This window comes from Pantherophis guttatus, chromosome 2 (assembly GCF_059756535.1).
Source record: "Pantherophis guttatus breed Tessera chromosome 2, ASM5975653v1, whole genome shotgun sequence".
In the NCBI taxonomy this organism is placed as follows: domain Eukaryota; kingdom Metazoa; phylum Chordata; class Lepidosauria; order Squamata; family Colubridae; genus Pantherophis; species Pantherophis guttatus.
Window position 1 is genome coordinate 32,600,624 of NC_142064.1, and position 19,642 is coordinate 32,620,265.

Sequence of the window (19,642 nt, forward strand, 5' to 3'; positions counted from 1 at the left end):
CCTACCACAAAGCAAAACGCTAGTGATGGGAACCGGGGTGGCTCATGTACTAAGACGTGGAGCCTGCGCTCCGCTGAGGTCAGCAGCTCGGCGGCTCGATTCCCGTGAGCAAATAAACCACGTAGAAACAGGAGAGGAGCCTCCCCCAATTGCCTACTGGCATTCAGGCGTCCCGCGGGTAAGAACACCACCCAAAAAAATTCCTTCGGTGATCTCTGGCTAACACATGCCATACGCTTAAAAAGAAACCCTGTAATGATAGAAAATTGCTACGAATGAGTGAAACTTTCTCCCTCTCCCTCTTAAATCCCATCAAAGATTATACAAAATATAGTTTGAAAAACACTATGAAACCTGATGAAAATGCGTTTGTGTATCGAGGCTTTCAGTTTTCTATGTAAGTGTAAATGATAAGTGAAGGAGAACTCAAGGTATTAAACTTATTTATGACATATAATGGAGTATGTATTTATTTATTTATTTATTTATTTATTTATTTATTTATTTATTTATTTTGTGACCTCAGATATGTTTTACTTGATAATTGTCTAGTCTGTGGTTCTTTCTCCTGCCTCCCTTCTCCCAAGTGCATTCCCACACATGGGGTTGGCCTTAAAGGTCATCTGAAACCTACAGTTGGTACTAAGTCCATGGTTACAAGGTTGGCATACAAAACTGGTTGGCTTGTATGCCAACCAGTCAGACTGGAATAGCAGATAACAATGATGTTGTGGGAGTTGTAATGGCTGCAAGTTTACCTCTTAGTCTAATTTAAGGTTTGTTTATATTTATAAAGTCTTTACAGCTCACATCCTTGTTACTTCCGGTACTATATGATCTAGAGAGAATCTGTCCATCCACTACATCCTGGCTGAGATGAGAGGATAACAATCCTCCTAGTCCTAGCCCCCATGTTTTACACCCGATGTACCCAAAGGCAAGTCTTCTCAAGTGCAAATCTTCCAACGTTGAAAATAGCCTGATCCCTACCGATTGTCACTTGAGATCCTCATTTACAATGAATTATTTTATATTACATCATTTTTCAGTATATGGGAGAAGAAAAGATATTCTTTTTTTTGGGGGGGAGACATATAAGTAGGGTTTAAATTGATCTGTGTTTCCATGAAAATAATGAATCTTTAGAAAATATAGTATCAGCAGAATCCTTCCCCAACTAAATATGTCACATTATGCCTAAAAGGAAGACCCAACCAGTTAGATTGCATTTTATGTGATGGAATATGTGTGATGATTACAACATCAAAGACTGCATCTAAAACTATTTATAGTTTTAAAATTATTATTTGACATACAAACATATTCTTGCCACGGATGTTTCTCATTCACAGACTGTATCACATAACGTATGACTTTTAGTAAACTCAGACAAGAGTAAACGATGGCCTGAGGTGATGCTGCAAAATAAACAGATCTACATCAACTGCATCGATGACTCTGAGTTTTATTTTACACATGGTTTTTGGGATGGAACTAGTGTTATTTTATGATTTATACAATAGTTTCATATGTTGCCTTTCTCCAAATTGTGGAAAACTTTTAAATCCCATCAGTTTTTTTGCAGTTGCCCTCCAAAATTTGATGGAATGGTTGGTCAGAACAGTATTACATGAAAATTGGACTCATGTGCAAAATGTCCACTGCTATCTTAAAAGATGCATTAAAGTAATACAATTAGGATTTTAGATGAAATATTCTGTATTGCAAGGAAACATATTTTAACATTTCTGTGAACTTCTATGAAACGGATAACATGAAAGAATTAGTTTACCTAATTTTCCAAGGTTAATAGTCCAGAAATTAATTAATTATGTGTGTTCACAGCCTGGAATTAGTCTGAAAAGAAATGTTTGCAAAAATAAGAAACCTTAACTCGTTTTGGTTGAGAGATAAGAGAAGAAGAGAAGAAAACAGAAAAAATATTTTTTTGAATGTCATTAATTTCCATACAGTATATTAATTCTGCACCATCACCTGGTAGTTATATTTTAGTTCTAAGCTTTTGGCTGGGAACCACTTTCTTCAGAATTTGTGCATTTCAAGATCATAGCTCCTGAAGTTTTCTATGTAGTTTCAACTTTACAGTTTATATAGTTTAAACAATTACTCTCCCCATCTGAAATGCTTATGAACTGAGCAGAATGGGTTAGATGGCAAGTTTCATTTCATTGATGGCAGGCAGTGTGTAATTCTTCTTGCTAGTAAAAAAAACAAAAAGGAAAGGTACAGGTGGTCCTTGTTTAACAACTGTCTTGTACAGCAGCTATTTTCAGTTACAGTGGTGATGAAAAAGTAACCTTGCTGCCAATCCTCACATTTACGACCTTCACAGGTCTATACAGCAGAGGAAAGCTGAAGTAAAATCATAAGCACAGTCACAGTTTCATTCAGTGACTGCTTTGCTTTAAAATCAACTGTGGTCACTAAACAAGGGCTATTTATATTCCTTTGCCAGTGTTTAACTTTTGCTGTAGTCTTTGGTTCTAAAGCCTCTTTTCAAATAATAGCTTTTCAATGTGCAGGTAGTCCTTGACTGAAAAAAAATAACTTGTGACCATTTTTATGACAATAGCAGTATCCCCATGGTCATGTGATCAAAATCCAGACGTTGGCAACTGACTCGTGGCTGAGACGCTGAGCTTGTTGATCAGAAAGGTCGGCGGTTCGACGGTTCGAATCCCTAGTATAGGTCTCCTGCGTGAGCAGGGAGTTGGACTAAATGACCTCCAAGGTCCCTTCCAACTCTGCTACTGTTACTGACTCACATTTATGACAGTTACAGTGTCTTGGGAGGGTCACCAAATCAACTTTTGCGACCTTCTGACAAGCAAAGTCAATGGAGAAGCTAGATTCACTTAAGTGCATACTAACTTAACAGCTGCAGAGATTCACTTAACAACGGTGGCAAAATAGTTGTAAAATGGGGCAAAATTCATTTAACAATTGTCTTGCTAAGAACAGAAATTTTGGGCTCAATTGTAGTCATAAGTTGAGGAGTACCTGTACATTATTAGATGTAGAGGACGGAAGAAAACAAATTGGTATTTCATCCTCTATTATATCAGAAATTGTCTAGGGACATTTTAAACTGGAGCAAGTATTATTTATGATTATTTATAGCATAGGATTTTTATTTTAAAAACACCAAGCAGTGTATTTATAATTCAACATATGCAAGACAAGATTTATTCTGTTTAATTAGTTTTAATTATGGTGATTATGGATATGTTACAAATTGTTGGAATTCCTTGTAAATTGGCTTTATAAAACACTGAAATAAATAAACCTACCAATTGGCCAGGTGCAGAAATATTATCATTATCTGCATCAATTGATCGGTACAGAAGAATTCTTGGACCTTTAAGAATCCTATAAAATACAATACATTTGTGTTATTTGTAAGAAGTGTTTACTATCAAGTTGTTTGTTTTCTGTAGATAATCTGGCATCAAATCCATAATTTTTATATTTTGATGATCCCAGCTGTCTGTCTGAAAAATAGCCAAACAAAACAAGCTCTTAGTCCTTGAGAATATGATCATGTAAAAGTTTGAATGTTCATAACAAAGGACTTGTAAATATTCTAGTGTTCTTCATTAAACTTTGGTTATTATATTCTGCTTCCACTGCTGTTATTTATATTAGTCAGTTAAATATTTGTAGGTTTAATTGAATAAGAGATCTTTGAAATCAAGATTTAGTTCTGTCGGTTATGACAATATCTATAAAGAGTTCTGTATATGATACTATTCATGGAATAGGATTAGGTTACTTTAAGGAAAATTGTGGCCTCAATAAAACCAATTGTAGGATAGTCTGAAATAAAGGCAAAAAGAAAAACAAAATAGTCACCTATTATTGATTAGTTTTGTAATCTTCTGGAAAACTTTAAATGGTTCTCTTCATTTCCTCAGAGTCAATTATTATGGAAATAAACCAAGAATTGTGCAATATTTATTTTTGACATGACATTGAATTTGGCAGTAGAATACAGTTTGGTTGACATGTGTTTTATTAATTGAATTGAATTGTGTTGCTAAAGGTTTGTGGATACTCTATTGGAAGTGGATTATTGTTTTATGTGTAGGACCCCTCAGTATTTTCCAAAGTTTTTTCCAGAATATGAGGCTGAAGATGCATTTCAATCAAGCCAGAGCGATGTGGACCTCTTGTTGGGTCTTCTGGTGATTTAGACATAGGGTCTGTTGGTGGTTGCCCTTTAAGAGCTAAAGCAGGCTGCATAGGAGGCCTTTTGAGAGTTGGCATGGGGCAAGGAGATTAGGTGCTACATCTGGCATGCCAATCAATTGCTTGGCAGCTGGTGGTGTGGCACAACAATGGAACTTCCTAGAGGCCTTATTGGTTTGAAGTAGCTACAGAAGAAGAGACTACAGCAACAAATCCTGCTATGTGTAGGAGCAAGAATGTATTGATAGTGAAGCAGAGAGTCAAACTGGAGTTTTTGCCCAGTTCCAGCCATGTGGGCCTCAGATACAGAAAGATGAGTTTTCAATCTGTGCAAGACTGTTTTTGATGTGGCATCAGTAAAAACACCAAAGTAGGGGGTGGAATAGCTGTGTCATCAGATGATTTGTAGAGAGCTTGCCCCATAAGTAACTAACTGGATGTGACATCTGTTTGTTGAATTCAAACAATTTCAATTTAGTGGAGATAGTTATCACATACCAATGTCCCTGCTGTTTTAGCATCCTCTCTGCCTGAGCTCCTTGACTTTTCTTTTTTTCCACGTAACAATGTGTGCCATCCAAATTGTGGTCAGAAAGCAGAATGCAACAATTAAAATAAATCACAAAAATATCCTTCCCTACTTAAACCGGGGTGATCCTAAAGGCAAATCAAATGCTTTCAGTAGCTGAAACACTTTTGTTTCCTCAGCGTGTAGTCTGGATCCAGAAACTTTTTTTAGAGTTGTTGAGAGTTGGGCAGGAACTCTAATAGTAGTAGTAGTAGTAGTAATAGTAGTAGTAGTAGTAGTAGTAGTAGTAGTAGTAGTAGTAATAATAATAATAATAATAATAATAATAATAATAATAATAATAATAATAATAATAATAATCTACCCAGCTGGAATAATCAACTGGACTTTGGTTGAACTGGAAAACACGCAAATTTTTGAATATGTACCACGCTTTACATCCACGAAGTGACATCGACAGGTTGTACCTGCCAACAAAAATAGGGGGCAGAGGACAATTGCAAATCCATCAAACTGTAGAAGAAAAAAAAATGAAATTTGAATGATATGAACCAAAGTACAGAAAAATTCCTGCAGGTTGTGAAAACGGAGAACATTATAAAAACAACAGAAACAAAAGCAGAATATAAGGAAAAACAGCTGGATGACAGATTAAATAGATGGAAAACCAAAGCTTTGCATGGACAGCACTTGAAAAACATTGAAGGAAAATGTGATGACAACTTTACATGGACATGGCTTAAGAGAGAAACCATCAAGAAAGAAACGGAAGGTTTAATACTCACTGCTCAAGAACTACACTACAAACTAATGCCATGAAAGCAAAGATACTGTTCTGTCCCCGTCTCCACACACACACAAACACAGCCAGCCGAGGGTTAAGAAAGCACTTGGCACGCACACAGGTTGTTATCTAAAACTTGGCAGCTATACGAGCATCGACTGCCAAGGGCTTTACTTCATCAGATAAACAGAAAATACATACAAATTGCAAATAGTCCAGTTCAAAACAAGGAACCTTCGGCAGATTTAGGTGTTGTTCAAGTGACTAGCCAGAGTTAGTTTTTGTTCATCACAGAGTCTTAAATGGCCACCACACTCTCTTATATAGTCTCTGGGGTGTGGTCCAGTGACTCAGTTATAATCCCTGGCACGCCTCCTTAACTGCTGCAACCGTTTATCACGCCTTCGTTGGTGTGGATCCAGGAATGACAGATAACCTCCCTTGCTCTCATCGGAGACACCTGGCTCCTGGCTAATCTCCTCTGACTCGGCCGGCACTTGAGGCAGTGCCAGAGGGGAGGGGCCTGGAGAGGGAGGCCTGGCCGACTCCTCCTCTTCATGTTCGGAGCTTTCTTCCTCCAATAAGATAGGCTCGGAGGGCGGGGCCACAACAGATACAAAAATCCACCAACAATCCAAACTGCCGACTTTGAAACAACAAAGTTAAAACTGTTTCACATTTAATATGTGAATGCTGCAAAATCGCACAAACTGATTACAAAGCTAGACACGACCGAGTTGTTAAATTAATCCACTGTAAAAAATACGACTTTCCTGTATCCAAATAGTCATGGGAACATAAAGTGGAAAAAGTTATAGAAAATGAAAAGGTGAAGATCTTGTGGGACTTTTGAATACAGACGGATCGTCACTTGGAACACAACACGCCCGATATCACAATTGTTGAAAACTGAAACGTACGATTTATTGACATCGCGGTACCAGGAGATGCCAGAGTCGAAGAAAAAGAACTGGAAAAAAGCATGAAATATCACGACCTGGCCATCGAAACTACGCGGTTATGGATGAAACATGTAACAGTGATACCCATTGTCATCGGGGCACTTGGTACTATGTCCAAGAATTTTATAAGATACATCAGCAAATTGCAGCTTCCTGCAATAACACCAGCGGAACTGCAAAAAACTGCGCTACTTGGAACATCGTACATCTTAAGAAGGTACTTGGTTGATACCTAGGACATTGGCAGCAACCTGTATCAACCATTAGCACCAGTCAATGGTATTTGTGATGCACACAGCAACATTGACTATTTACCAAGGAACATAACTGAGTGTGGAATGTTGCAAGTACAGCAGACAGTTGAGGAAATAAAAAGGACATTGGAAGACTATCTGCAAAGAAGATACACTGAAGCTAGCACACCATGAAGGCTTACTGAATATCAGACAGACCAAACTAGCCTACAAGAAAGACCAAATGAAGGACAGAAAAGAGACATGGAAGGGCAAATTATTACATGGCCAGTAGAAGCACACAAACAAACAAACAAGCAAAAAACTAGCAGGCAGAGCAGAAAGCAAGACCTGGCAACAGGGAAATTGAAGAAAGAGCCAGAGGAGTTAATTCTGGCTGCACAAGATCAAGCCTTAAGAACAAATGCATACAAAGGCACACTTGAGAAAACAGCAACAGGTAGCAAATGGCATCTCTATAAAGAAGCAATAATGGTGCTTGGAATATCTGCAAATACTACCATTCTAGAGAATTATAGTACTGCTTCCAAAGAAGGAAGAGTATTATTCTGTGCCTTATTTTGAAATACAATGCAGTTTCTTGCTAGGGACAAAACAATATTATGCAGCTATCATTTCCATTACAAAGAATCTCTATCAAATTTTATTTGTACTCCAAATGGAATGAATCTTGCCCACCAGCAATAAATAGGAAATGTATATCAAGTTTCATATTTACTTCAACCTTCCTTGTGGTTGTAAAATCTCAAGGGGATATCTTCCCAGATTCAATATCTGTATACTGAATGTATTAACTGCCCTTATTATTTCTGATTCTTCTGCTGATACTACAGGAAAATTAAAAAAAAAATATTTAAAAGTGTATTTTGGTCAGCTTGGAAAAATTAGGTGATGAGCAAGTTCTCTTTGTTTTTTATTTTATTAAATAATTGAAACACGCTGAAGGAAAAAAGCAGAAAATAATCATGCAAAGTACATGCGCAAAGTTACATGCGTAACACCGGTTGGAACTCACCACTGGGCATTGGGTTATTTCATTGACTAAGAAACAAAATAACTAGAAGACAATTCATAAGAATAATGATGTTTCTCAAAGTTTAAGAGAAATTTAATTATTTAACTTTCAAAAAATATAGCCATGATAGGTATATAGCTATGAAGAAATTATGTCTTTTTAGAATGGTTATTTTATTTAAACAAAAAGGATTAATGGTGTAGTAGGTTCAGCTCTTGAGAGAACCTCTTTTCCTGCAGTTGTTTTCAAATATTGTTCTAGACCTAGCCAACTTATCAGAGGCGCCACAGAATCACAGCCTTTTGTCAAAATGATGAAAACAGCATTGCACCATCACAACATAAACTCTGTACCTTCCATACATCCATGCAACATCATGCATGCATACAAAAGGGCTACAGCTTGCATTACAATGCTAGTTCCATCTTGCACCCTCCACTCAGTTCAGTGGATGCTTCTGCCAACTTTTGTGAATCTCTCAATAGTTTAAAATGTCTATTATACAGTTGATTCAGAAATCCTTAAAAATTAAGGCAAACATCTCAAACTTGTTTTGATATTAGCAATTAGCCAGATTGTAACTAAATGTAATCCATAATAATCGCAATGTAGGTAACAGGATACAGATAGTAATCATTTACTTTGCTTGTTAGACCATGGATGGCAAGTTTCCCTAAAACTCATCCTAGGTTGAAGGCCCTTTGCAACTAGCTAGCAATGTAGTCTGCATGCAATTTAGATTGCCTAGAATAATGTAAGCATGCTTGGCAAAGAATGCTGCATGGGTGACTATGGCTAACTGACTTTTCCAGTATCTTACTAAAAGGCATTACAGGTAACTCTCATTACAGCTAGTCATCATTTACTTTGCTTGTTAGACATTGGCTGGTAAGGTTGCAAAGGGCCTTCAACCTAGGATGAGTTTTGGGGAAAAACCATGCAACATTCTGAATAATGAATCCAGAAGGAAATACTATGTTAGGTGACATAAATAGATGAGTGAAACCGAAACGACAAACAACAGGAAAAAAAAGTCAGGTAAAGACCCAAGAATGAGTCAACATTGTTTGAAGATTAGTTGCTATATGAGATAACCGTGCTATATGATGAGCAGTAAAGCATTTTTGAAAATAAAATAATAAATTTTGCAAATGATTTAACCTGTGCACAGACTAAATGCACGGTTGAGTGGAAGGGAAAGTGATTGAGGATGGAATTATAAGCAATGTATGAAGCACTGTATGTACAAAATAGAAGCAAAAATGAATTTCAAGACAGAAAGATATGAAGAGGTTTAGTGAATGTTGATATAAATTACATTTAACTATTTTATATTTTCTGATTCCCTGCTTTAACATTCTTTTGCTTCTTCCTTTTTTTCTTTTTCTCTACACTTTGCATAACATTTTTTATCTGAAAGTAAATTGTGTCATGGAATGTATGTATGTATGTATATAGATATTGGAAGGCATGTACTATCAAAAAGTTAAACTTAGGTTTCATTTCAATTTTGTAAAGGATCCAAATATATTTGATAATAAACTTGTCACTTCCAACTATATCAATTTAATCATCATCACCAGCATAAGCACAGTATTAACAGGAACTGAGGTTATCTCTATCAAGACCAGGGGTCTGCAATCTTAAACACTCAAAGAGCCATTTGGACCCGTTTCCCACAGAAAAAAAAAACACCGGAGCTACAAAACCTGGGTGGGCCAACTCCATATCACTCACTCCCACCCAGTCACATCACCCCCCCCCCAACCAGGCCTACCCAGCAGGTCATTAGGGCAGTTGTTAAAAAACACAACAGGAACCACAAAACCCTTCTTTCTCTCATCCCCTCTCTCTTTATCGCTTTATGTCTCACCCTCTCTCTGTCTCCCCTCTCTGTGTATTTCTCTCCCCCTCCCCCTCTCTTCTCCCCTCTTTCCCCCGCCCCTCTCTGTATTTCTCTCTCTCTCTCTCTCTCTCTGTGTGTGTGTGTGTCTGTCTCTCCCCTTCTCCCTATCTGACCCTCTCTCTGTGTATATGTCTCTCCCCCTCTCCCTCTCTATCTTCTCCCCTTTCTCCCCCTCTCTATCTCTCTGTCTCTCTCCCTCTCTCTCCCGCTCTCTGTATCTCTCTGTGTGTATCTGTCCCTCCCTCTCTCTTCCCCTCTCCCCTTCTCTGTCTCTCTCCCCCTCTCAGTATCTCTGTCTCTCTCTCTCCCTATCTCCCCCTCTCTCCCCTTCTCTCTCTGTATCTCTCTCTGTGTGTGTCTTTCTCCCCTATCTCCCCCCCCCTCTCTCTCTCTCTCTCTGTGTGTATCTCTGTCTCTCTGTCTCTTCTCACTCTCTCGGAAAGCTCAGCGAGCTCTCCTTGGGGCTCTTCGCTACTCCTTTTCTTTCTTCTTGGCAATTTTTTGGAAATTCAGGCTGGCTGAGGAACAAACACGAGCTGCAGCGGGGGCTTCCCTCCTCTTCCTCCTCTTGCAACCCCCTGGCCAGCTGTGGCAGGGCTGGGAGCATACACACGAGTGGGAAGACCCTCCTCAAGCAAGCAGCTGGGCTCAGCCAAAGTGCAGCAAAGGTGCAGGCAGGGCGGCTGGCTGTTCGCTTGAGGGTCTTCCCACTTGTGCACATGCTCCCCGGCCCCACCACAACCAGCCAGGGGGTTGTGAGAGGAGAAGGAGGAGGAGGGGGGAAGCTTCCGCCATGGCTCGCGCTTGTTCCTCAGCCAGCCTGAATTTCCAAAAAGTTGCCAAGAAGAAAGAAAAGGAGTAGCGAAGAGCCCCAAGGAAAGTTCACTGGGCTTTCAGAAGAGTGAGAACACACACACACACACACACACACACACACACACACACACACACACACAGAGAGAGAGAGAGAGAGAGAGAGAGAGAGAGACAGACAGACAGACAGACAGACAGACAGACAGACATAGAGAGATACAGAGAGATGGGGAGACTGTCTGACAGGTGAGCGTCTTTGGCAAGGGCACTCTGGCTTTCTCCAAGCTGAACCCTGGGGTGGCTGTGTGAGGTTTGGTGGGGCCACCCCCCTTTTCCTGCTGCCATGAGCTTCTTAAAGGCGTGGATGGGCACTGCAGGCCTGTCCCCCTTTCCGTTGTCCCTTCCTCCCAGATCCCATTCCCACCCTACCAGCCCTTGTGTTAGCAAGGCCAGTGTCAGTTGCAGCCGGGTCAGGGTGGTTTCTCATGGCAGAGAGCAGGATGTGTGTCTCCCCAAGTGACTGAGGCACACCCAGCACCAACAAGGGCTGGAAGAAGCCCCAGCAAGAGTGAGGCGCTGGAGAATCAGCCGCTGTCACCCTTATCTTCTCAGGCCGGGTAAGGAGTGACTGGAAGGGGAGGGCGAGGGGCAGGACCAGCCAGTAATGGGACAGGGAGCCACAGCAGAGGGCCCAAAGAGCCACATGCGGCTCTGGAGCTGCGGGTTGCCGACACCCGATCAAGACCATGGATGTTTAGAAGGCAAGCTGGTCAGCCCTTCAAAATAGACCATATCAGGAAGCAGACTCCACAAGGACTACTAGAACTCTACCACTGTAGGGTATAATAATAGCATCTTGAAAGGCTGCCAGAGTTTCCTTCTGTCTTATTTTATATCATGCACAATCAAGGCAATGTTATTTTGAGTCTCTTTCTTACTTTCCCAGAGCTGACATTTAATTTACAGTTATTGCATTTCTTCACTGACATTATTTCTGCCTCTGTCAGAGCAACCCTTTGCCAGAATCTTATTTCTACTGAAAATTGTAACACATACTTTAGATAGTGCCTGCTGTCATGAAGAATATTTTCTCCTTAAAAGCCAATGTATACATGAACGTGAAAGTCATAAGAAGTTTCTTTGGCACTGAAATGGAAATGGTTTGCTAATAAGTCCAATTCCAATTTCTAATCATGCTTTGAAAGGGGAGAAATGATGTATTGAGAAGTCAGTGACCCTGTATCCATATTTTGCCTTATTCTACAAAGGCAATCATGGACTAAGATTAATGAGCCTAATTAGCCACCAAAAGTTGTAGCTTACTCTTTACTCATTTGTATGTATGTATTTTCCATTGTTTTTCTCAAACAATTTGCTGTGATTTTATTTATTTTTTATTATATTATGCTTCTATGAGCTTTTGGTTCAAGTTTGTTGAAGGAACAGTATTATTATGATGGTTGCTATGATGTAATATTCAAAAGAGAGTTGTTGCAAGTAAAGCAAAAGTGAGGAAATTCTAAAGGTGGAAATGACTCAATTTTATATGTACAAAACAATTTAAAATTTCTTGCATTTCTTTTTGCATAGAAATTTTGAAGAATTTTGTGATTTCTACAGATTCATTATGTGTATTTTATGCATCATGCAGAAGTAACTGCAACAAATAATTATATAAGACATATTAACAAATCAGTCTGCAAAAACATCTATATTATTTCTATATAAATAAGACTAATGATAATTATGGATTTAAGGAGCAAATGTTGACATCCATCATAACATAAAACACTGTTCAAATTAAAGGAAATACTTTATGAATAATGTTGGACAAAAGTCAGTTTGATCTACCGGAAGAGAAAGGGCTACAGTTATTGTACATCTAAAACAGCTTCAGGTTAATTAAAAAGCTACTGGAAATACAAGTCTGGCTCAAAAGAGTGGCTATTATATGTATAACTCCACATTTAATTTTTTTAAAAAAATGACTACATGATATAACACCAAACCACAACATGGTTATTCTGATCTTCTTATCATGATGGCTGAATCATTTTTCCCCTCTTGGGATGTATTTGTACATCAAACTATGCCAAAATTAAACATTATAGATCAGTGTTATGTATAAATAAGACCTGTGATTAACTCTGTTAGTGTTGTGGCCCGCCAGTGGGCTGTGCAGATCGTGGCTGATCCCGACGACTAGGAGGCTGGTGTGGGGTTGCACCAGCAGCCTGCGCAGCCGGCGCTCGCGTCGGACAGCGAGGAGGCTGAAGAGGATGTGGTGCCAGAGGCAGAGACTCAGCCAGGGCCTTCAGAACCTCCAGAGGCTCCTTCAAGTGGAGAGAGCCTCTCCTCAATGCTTGAGCACGCAAGGCTGCCAAAAGGCAGGAGTGGCTACTCAGGAGGAGGAGGTCTCCTTGAGAGTAAGGCTTGAGGATAATTGGCAACTCCCTTAGCCTATTTAAGTCGCACACAGTTAGTAATTTCTTGCTAGAAACATTTTTGTTTCTAGCAAGCATTTTTGGAAAAGTGTTATCTTGCTTTCTGGGCTGGTTGCCAACCTTTGCCGGACTTTGGTTTATTCTTGCTACTTAATAAATTTGATAAGGACCGTTGATGTGTGTCTATATCCTTGGGAATCCGGAGCTGGGGCAGAACAGTTAGTAAATGAGGACCCAGATTGTTGGGGGCAATATGCTGACTCTGTAAACGGCTTAGAGAGAATGAATCTGATTTCTACAGATTCATTATGTGTATTTTATGCATCATGCAGAAGTAACTGCAACAAATAATTATATAAGACATATTAACAAATCAGTCTGCAAAAACGTCTATGCAGCGCTTTATAAGTCTAAGTGCTATTGCTATTGCTATTATATATAATTTATTAAATTCAGCATCTCTTTTATTTGTGGTTAACAGGAAACTATTTTTATACATATACACCACATAGGTAACATCTATATTTTAAAATGTGAATATCTCTTTAATGTTAACACACAGTACTACAAAGTACCGTACCCAACACTTCATAACCAAGGACTGGTTACTTAATACTGCCTTACTGGGTGTATCACAGGTATAAACTTAACAAAACGTTCCAAGCCTTGCCATAAACTTCTATACAGCCTGAAAAACCTCAAATCCTATCCCTTTGTATTATCTTTAGACTTCAACCATTCATCTTCTATAATAACCCAAGCTGCTTGACAGTTGCTATTATAATTATCGTTGGTCGCCCAGTCAGACAGATATTTAGACTGGATTTGGCATTTTTATCCACCTACTGAGTCCTTCCCCAAGGACTTGGGATAAGCAGGTGCTGTTTAATGGTGTTAAAGAGGTAAGCTGTTCCAAATAAAGCTGCCTTTTTGCAGTTGTCAATGCTAATGTGTCCCGGTTGTGCTGCAGTTGTTTTGGGATTGCACCCAAGTCGCTTATTGCTACTGGTAGTACCTTTGCTTTCTTTTGCCACAGTAATTCTACTTCTATTTGCAGATCTTTGTATTTTGTGATTGTCTCCATTTCCTTCTCTTCTACTATGCTGTCTCCAGATACTGCCATGTCACTATCCAGTCTTTTTTGTCTTTCTTATCAATAATTGTTAAGTCCGGAGTGTTACATGGCAGGTGTTGTCTGTTTGAATTCTAAGGTCACAGAGCATTTTAGCTTCTTCGTTTTCTATTATTTTGTCTACTTTGTGATCCCACCAATTCTTGCAGGAAAAAGAGGGATTTTACTGTCAGGTTTGTTGTGACACATTTTAATAAGGAGAAGTTATGTTGGAACTAAGCCAATAACTAGCATCTGTCTAATAGCAACATTAATTACAATTGCGTTCAAGATTGCTTTATTGATAAAAGCCTTCTTATCCCATATTAATAGTGTCGCTGCAATTTTAAAAAAGTATTTTTAAGTGAAAACTTACTAACTTCTTTGACTTTTTAAAATAACAGCTTTTTTCAACCATAATTTCTGCTATCCAAATCCTAAAATGTTGCATTCAAAGTTAATTTTTTCTACCTGAATTTGCAAAGACAGCAAATAATTGAAATGACAGATCAGCATGTTTCATAATGCATGCCATAAAAACAAAGTAGAAATGAAATACTCTTATTTCTTGGAAAGAGATGTTTGTCGTAGGTTTTATTACAAAGAAAGATAAATAAAGGAAGGAAAAGAATCTGTGTAATATATCTTTTTTTTTCCTGTCACTTACTGCAACTAAGTTTTATAACGAAAGTTCTTCCCCACATTTTTGTTGGCCGACTGCATTATTTTATTTCACAGGAACTTTTCAAATACAGTGGTTCATATTCTTTTTAAGCTTCATCTCCTGCTCATCCAGATGGCAACTAAATTATGGGCTACATTACAGCAGAGTGCAATAGTCAGCACATGCTCCTAAAGGTGCTGCCATAGTATTTTAAAGCTTGTATCCATCTTCATTACAAGTGCAAATATTAATAATTAAGGATGTTAAAGTGAAATCATTATAAACGATTAAAGCAGACGCCAAATTTCATATGAAAACTATGATAAGGAGTAATTGCTGTCAGCACATCTTCCATTCATGCTCCTTTTAGCAATTAACCTTTATTGCTAGTAATTTGCTCCTGTATACAGAGTAAAACAGTGCTCTCTGAAGAAAGAACCTTAATGGATCGTATTATTGGGGTATCATTATTGGTGCTGTTGATTACTTATCATGAAAGCTGCAGTTAGGAGTATTGTTTTGAAATATGTTTGTATGTTAATATTGGTTTATGTGTTATATTATGTATAACTGTTAAATGACTAAGAAGTTATCAAACTTTACATAACTTACCAGAAAATGCTGCATTTAGTAAGTATGGCTATTATAAAGAGGTATTTTTTCCTGAATGCACGCAACAATTTTAAATCAAAAAGTAATCTAGGTATTTTGATTCTTGAGCAGTTATTTGATATTCTAATCCTTCTCCTGCAATACTTAAAATGTTTTCCTGCAGAAGAAAAGCAGTTTTGCCATAAGAGTTAGAAATATATTTATAATTAAGAATCTTTGTATTTAATACTACAGGTTTTGCACCAACAGGTTAGAATACTCATTATTTTATTTAGTAGGATTTAAAAATAATGAAATAACAGAAGCTGGCAGTCTGTTAGATGCTTAATACAGAAACAGTGCCAATTGAAGAGTCTGATTCATTGTTTAGTTAAAGTATTAGAGTGAACGAAGGAGGGAAAAGCAGAACAAAAGTATTTAGCAGATTGGTAGTGTTTTTCCTCTTGCCTTCTTGTCAATCTAGAATAAATCTAAAGAAGTAGAGAAAAGAAAGCTGGAAGTGATTTGATTGATTGATTGTTTGATTGATTTGATCAAAATGAAATAATAGAAGCATTTGAAGCCAAATTAGTCCATGAGTCATAGTGAACAACATGTGTTGTGGGAATCTGGCTGAGACATGTGAGACAAACTCTCATTAAAGAGGCACCGGCATTTATATGACGGGATGTTTGTGAATAGCGAATAGCAATAGCATTTAGACTTATATACTGCTTCACAGTGCTTTACAGCCCTCTCTAAGTAGTTTACAGAGTCAGCATATTGCCCCCAACAATTTGGGTCCTCATTTTACCCACCTCGGAAGGATGGAAGGATGGTTCAACCTTGAACCTGTTGAGATTTGAACTGCCAAATTGCAGGCAGCCGAACCATAAAATATTGTACATTGGAAACAATAACAATATAATTCAATAGAACTGTAAACAAGATTCATGAACTTGGGTCACTGTTAACTTGTAAAATGATCTCCAGATATAAAAGAATTGAGAATGCAATAAGACAGTAGGACATGTATTCAGGAGTCTTGAATAACCAGTAACTCCTTCAGGGGCATTGAATAAGCAGTAACTCCTTAATAATCCATGTCAAACTACACTTATAATTTAAAGAGGTAAATCCTTGCTTAAAGGATTATGGATTGATATGCTGCAGCAAGAGTGAATGGTGAGTGCTGTGGTGTGATAGCAGGCAGAGGTGGGGCTGAGGGTGGTTGACATGAATGCAGCTGGGGCTTGTACTTGCCGTGCTGGGGGCTTCTCAGAAAAAAAGCAGTGGGAGTGATTGTCTGGAGCAACTTGCGACCTCCTGCCGGCTTCCCCATTGACTTTGCTTATGGGAAGGTAGGAGGGAAAGTTGCAAATGGTGATCACTGACCACCATTGTTAGAATTTCAACATTTATAAATACTGCTAAAATTTGCAAAGAATTCTTTCTATTATGAAATATAACTATAATATTCCTGTCATCTCTAACTGAGAAAAATAGTAATTGGCAATATTTGAGATGCAAAGCATATGAACAGAGGAACATATTTATCTTTGCAGTATATGCCACATCTATTTACAACAAGCACAGATGTGAAATTTGCCTCAATAATTAGATTTTTAATTGGTATACCATAAAACAGATCAATCATTCCTCTGTTTGACATATAGACACAATTACATTGTATTAATTATTTTTTTTCACCATCATTTTTTCTGGCCTTTCCTCCCTTACCTTTTTCCCTTACCTTTGCTCTATATCAAGTAAACTTGCATTTGTAACCTTGAAGAGGAAAGTGGAGGGTGAATATGTTTGGTGGATAATGCGTGTATTAAATGTGGCTTAATTAATCTTAGTATATTTTTCCGATATATAGGATGTACCCTACTTTGCCATTTCATATATAGGATAATTCTAGGATTTAGTCTTTCTATTTCAGAATATAACAGGTTTGTAACTTAGTGTTGAAATAGGTGACATAGATGCTATGTACTTTGAATTATTTAAATATTAACTAATGATTTATAGTGCATTATCATTTAATAACCAAGTACTCTCTTCTTATAGTTGCCGGACAAGTAATCGAAAAAGTTTGATTTGTAATGGACAGTCTTCAGCTATGCCTCGGCCCCATTCACCACTTTCTGCTCATGCAGGTAATACCGTTGTTCTTTTAAAAACTGTTTTAGTATTTTCAAAAAATTCCTGTTTGAAATTTTGTATAAATGTATAGTACGTGATGTGTTTTAATGTAGAATTTAATAATATGAAATACAGGTTTAATCTTTATTGCAATGAATTTGACATATCTATTTGAATAATTCTTGCTTATAACCACAGCAAAAGGCATTGATAAGATAGGAGTTTAAATTCTTTAAGTTCAAAGCCTTTATTGTCATTGTACACCATCTATACAATGAAATTGGTTTAGCCTCTACTGGTGCAGTCCATACAAGAATACAAGACAACATGAATAATATAAAGAATAATCCTTATACAAGTAGTTAGGAAAAAAAACTAATCATAACTAGTTTCCATATGTACGTCATCTTCTGTGCAACATGTATATTACTCTAGTGTATGATCTTATATCATGATATATACATATTACACACTACACTGGCACCAGTGAAATTCATCATATTAATCTGTTTGTGGTGCTATATTATGTTTAGGAGTCTGACAGCCCATGGGTAGAAGCTGTTTTTAAACCTGTTTGTCTGGCTGGCTATACTTCTGTGTCTTCTGCCCAATGGTAAAAGTGAAAAGAGATACTGGCCAGGGTTAAATCATCCCTAAGTATCTTCCTTACTCTGCTGAAAGAGCAAGACTTGGCTATGTCATCCAGTGGTGTTAGGGGGAAACCAATGGTTTCTTGTTCCATATCTGGAGAACAGTGTGTATAAGTAACTCTACTGTTGGTATACCAGTCATTATGTGTGTAAATATGAAGTCCTCCACCTTTGCTTTTACCGGAGTTGCCGTTTCTGTCGAAGCAGTGTGTGGTGTGGTTAGTTAGCTCCATTGACGGGTCTGATACAAATGGATGAAGCCATGATTATCACACAGCAGTCGCGAATGAGCTTATTTGCCGCCATCCATAGCTCTAGTTCATCAGTTTTGTGGACAAAGGACCTAGTGTTGGTTAGAAAAATGCTTGGTAATGCTGGTCTGTGAGGCTGCTTCCATAACTGAGCTAGCAAACCAGCTCTGCATCCCCACCTCTGCTTCTGTTCTCTTCTCCATTGACGCTGCCTCCCAGGCCCAACAATGATCCATGAAGAGCCTGGCAGTCTTACTATGTCACTCGGTATATTATGAGACCGCTGGAAGTCGCTGGTAATATCTACTCGACTAGAAGATCCAATATTTAGTAACTCCCAGGGGCATAGACTAGTTTTTGCTGCTCACTCCACTATGACACCAGGAGCTTGGGGCGGGGGGAAGACTCCCTTTAGCAGACTCCCTTTTAGTTTTTTCTTTTTCATTAACACTTTTACTATTTTTTTCTGATTGAATAAATTACGAAGAAATGTTGAAGAATTTCTGTCTCCATTGAATCTGATTATAGCCTGTTGATTGAAACATCAGAGTATAATTTTGTCATCAAACTGATAATAATCCTAGAGATTCACGTATTTTTCCATAGACAGATACGTAGCTGAATCATTTTTCTCAATACATCAATGAAGAACTGTAATGTTTTTGATAGATTTGTTTGATCTCTTTATCTAATTTTAGGACTTGTGTGGAGAACAGATCATATTTTAGGTCATGTTTATACAGAAATATTGAAAATTCTGAAGAGTTCACAAACTTTTAAGCACTACTATGCATATTTCATTGAGAATCTCTGTAGTTCTATAATATGAGAGCTCTTATAAGAGAAGTCCAATATCTCCTATGAACCTATTCTGTCCCACTTCAGTGCCATCATTTTGTCTTTAGGTGATGAATTACATCCTTCCACATTACTGGCCATTATATTATCTTTAGGTGATGAACTCTGCAGATCAATGATATGCTGTGATAAGAGATAAATTATTGTTATTAACAAAGTAAATGCTAACATCTAACCAATACACATGTACTTTTCAATGTAATCTATTTTCAACTAACTCATTGAATATTATAAAATCAGATTGAATTTGTAGCTATAAAAATTATTTTCTTTTCTAATGCCTTCATATTTTCTTCTAGTGAAAAAAATATTTTGGTTATACAAAATCCTGTAAGACACTAATACTATTTCTTTAATATTGAATGGCCTGAGCTGAGAATTTCATATGTGCACAAAACTTCATTCCAGACCTAGGAAAATAGTCCATTCCTAGGAGCCAAATCAATTATTTAG

At 37.8% G+C, this 19,642-nt stretch overlaps 1 protein-coding gene across 10 annotated transcripts in view; it reads left to right on the forward strand.

Moving 5' to 3' along the window:
• Positions 1-19,642, forward strand: part of MAST4 (microtubule associated serine/threonine kinase family member 4) — a 199,890-nt gene that overhangs the window by 119,508 nt on the left and 60,740 nt on the right. For all 10 annotated transcript variants that reach the window (XM_034441014.2, XM_034441015.2, XM_034441016.2 and 7 more), the window contains one exon: positions 17,356-17,444. In XM_034441014.2, the coding sequence (XP_034296905.2) occupies positions 17,356-17,444 (89 nt within the window). The remainder of the gene's footprint in view (positions 1-17,355; positions 17,445-19,642) is intronic.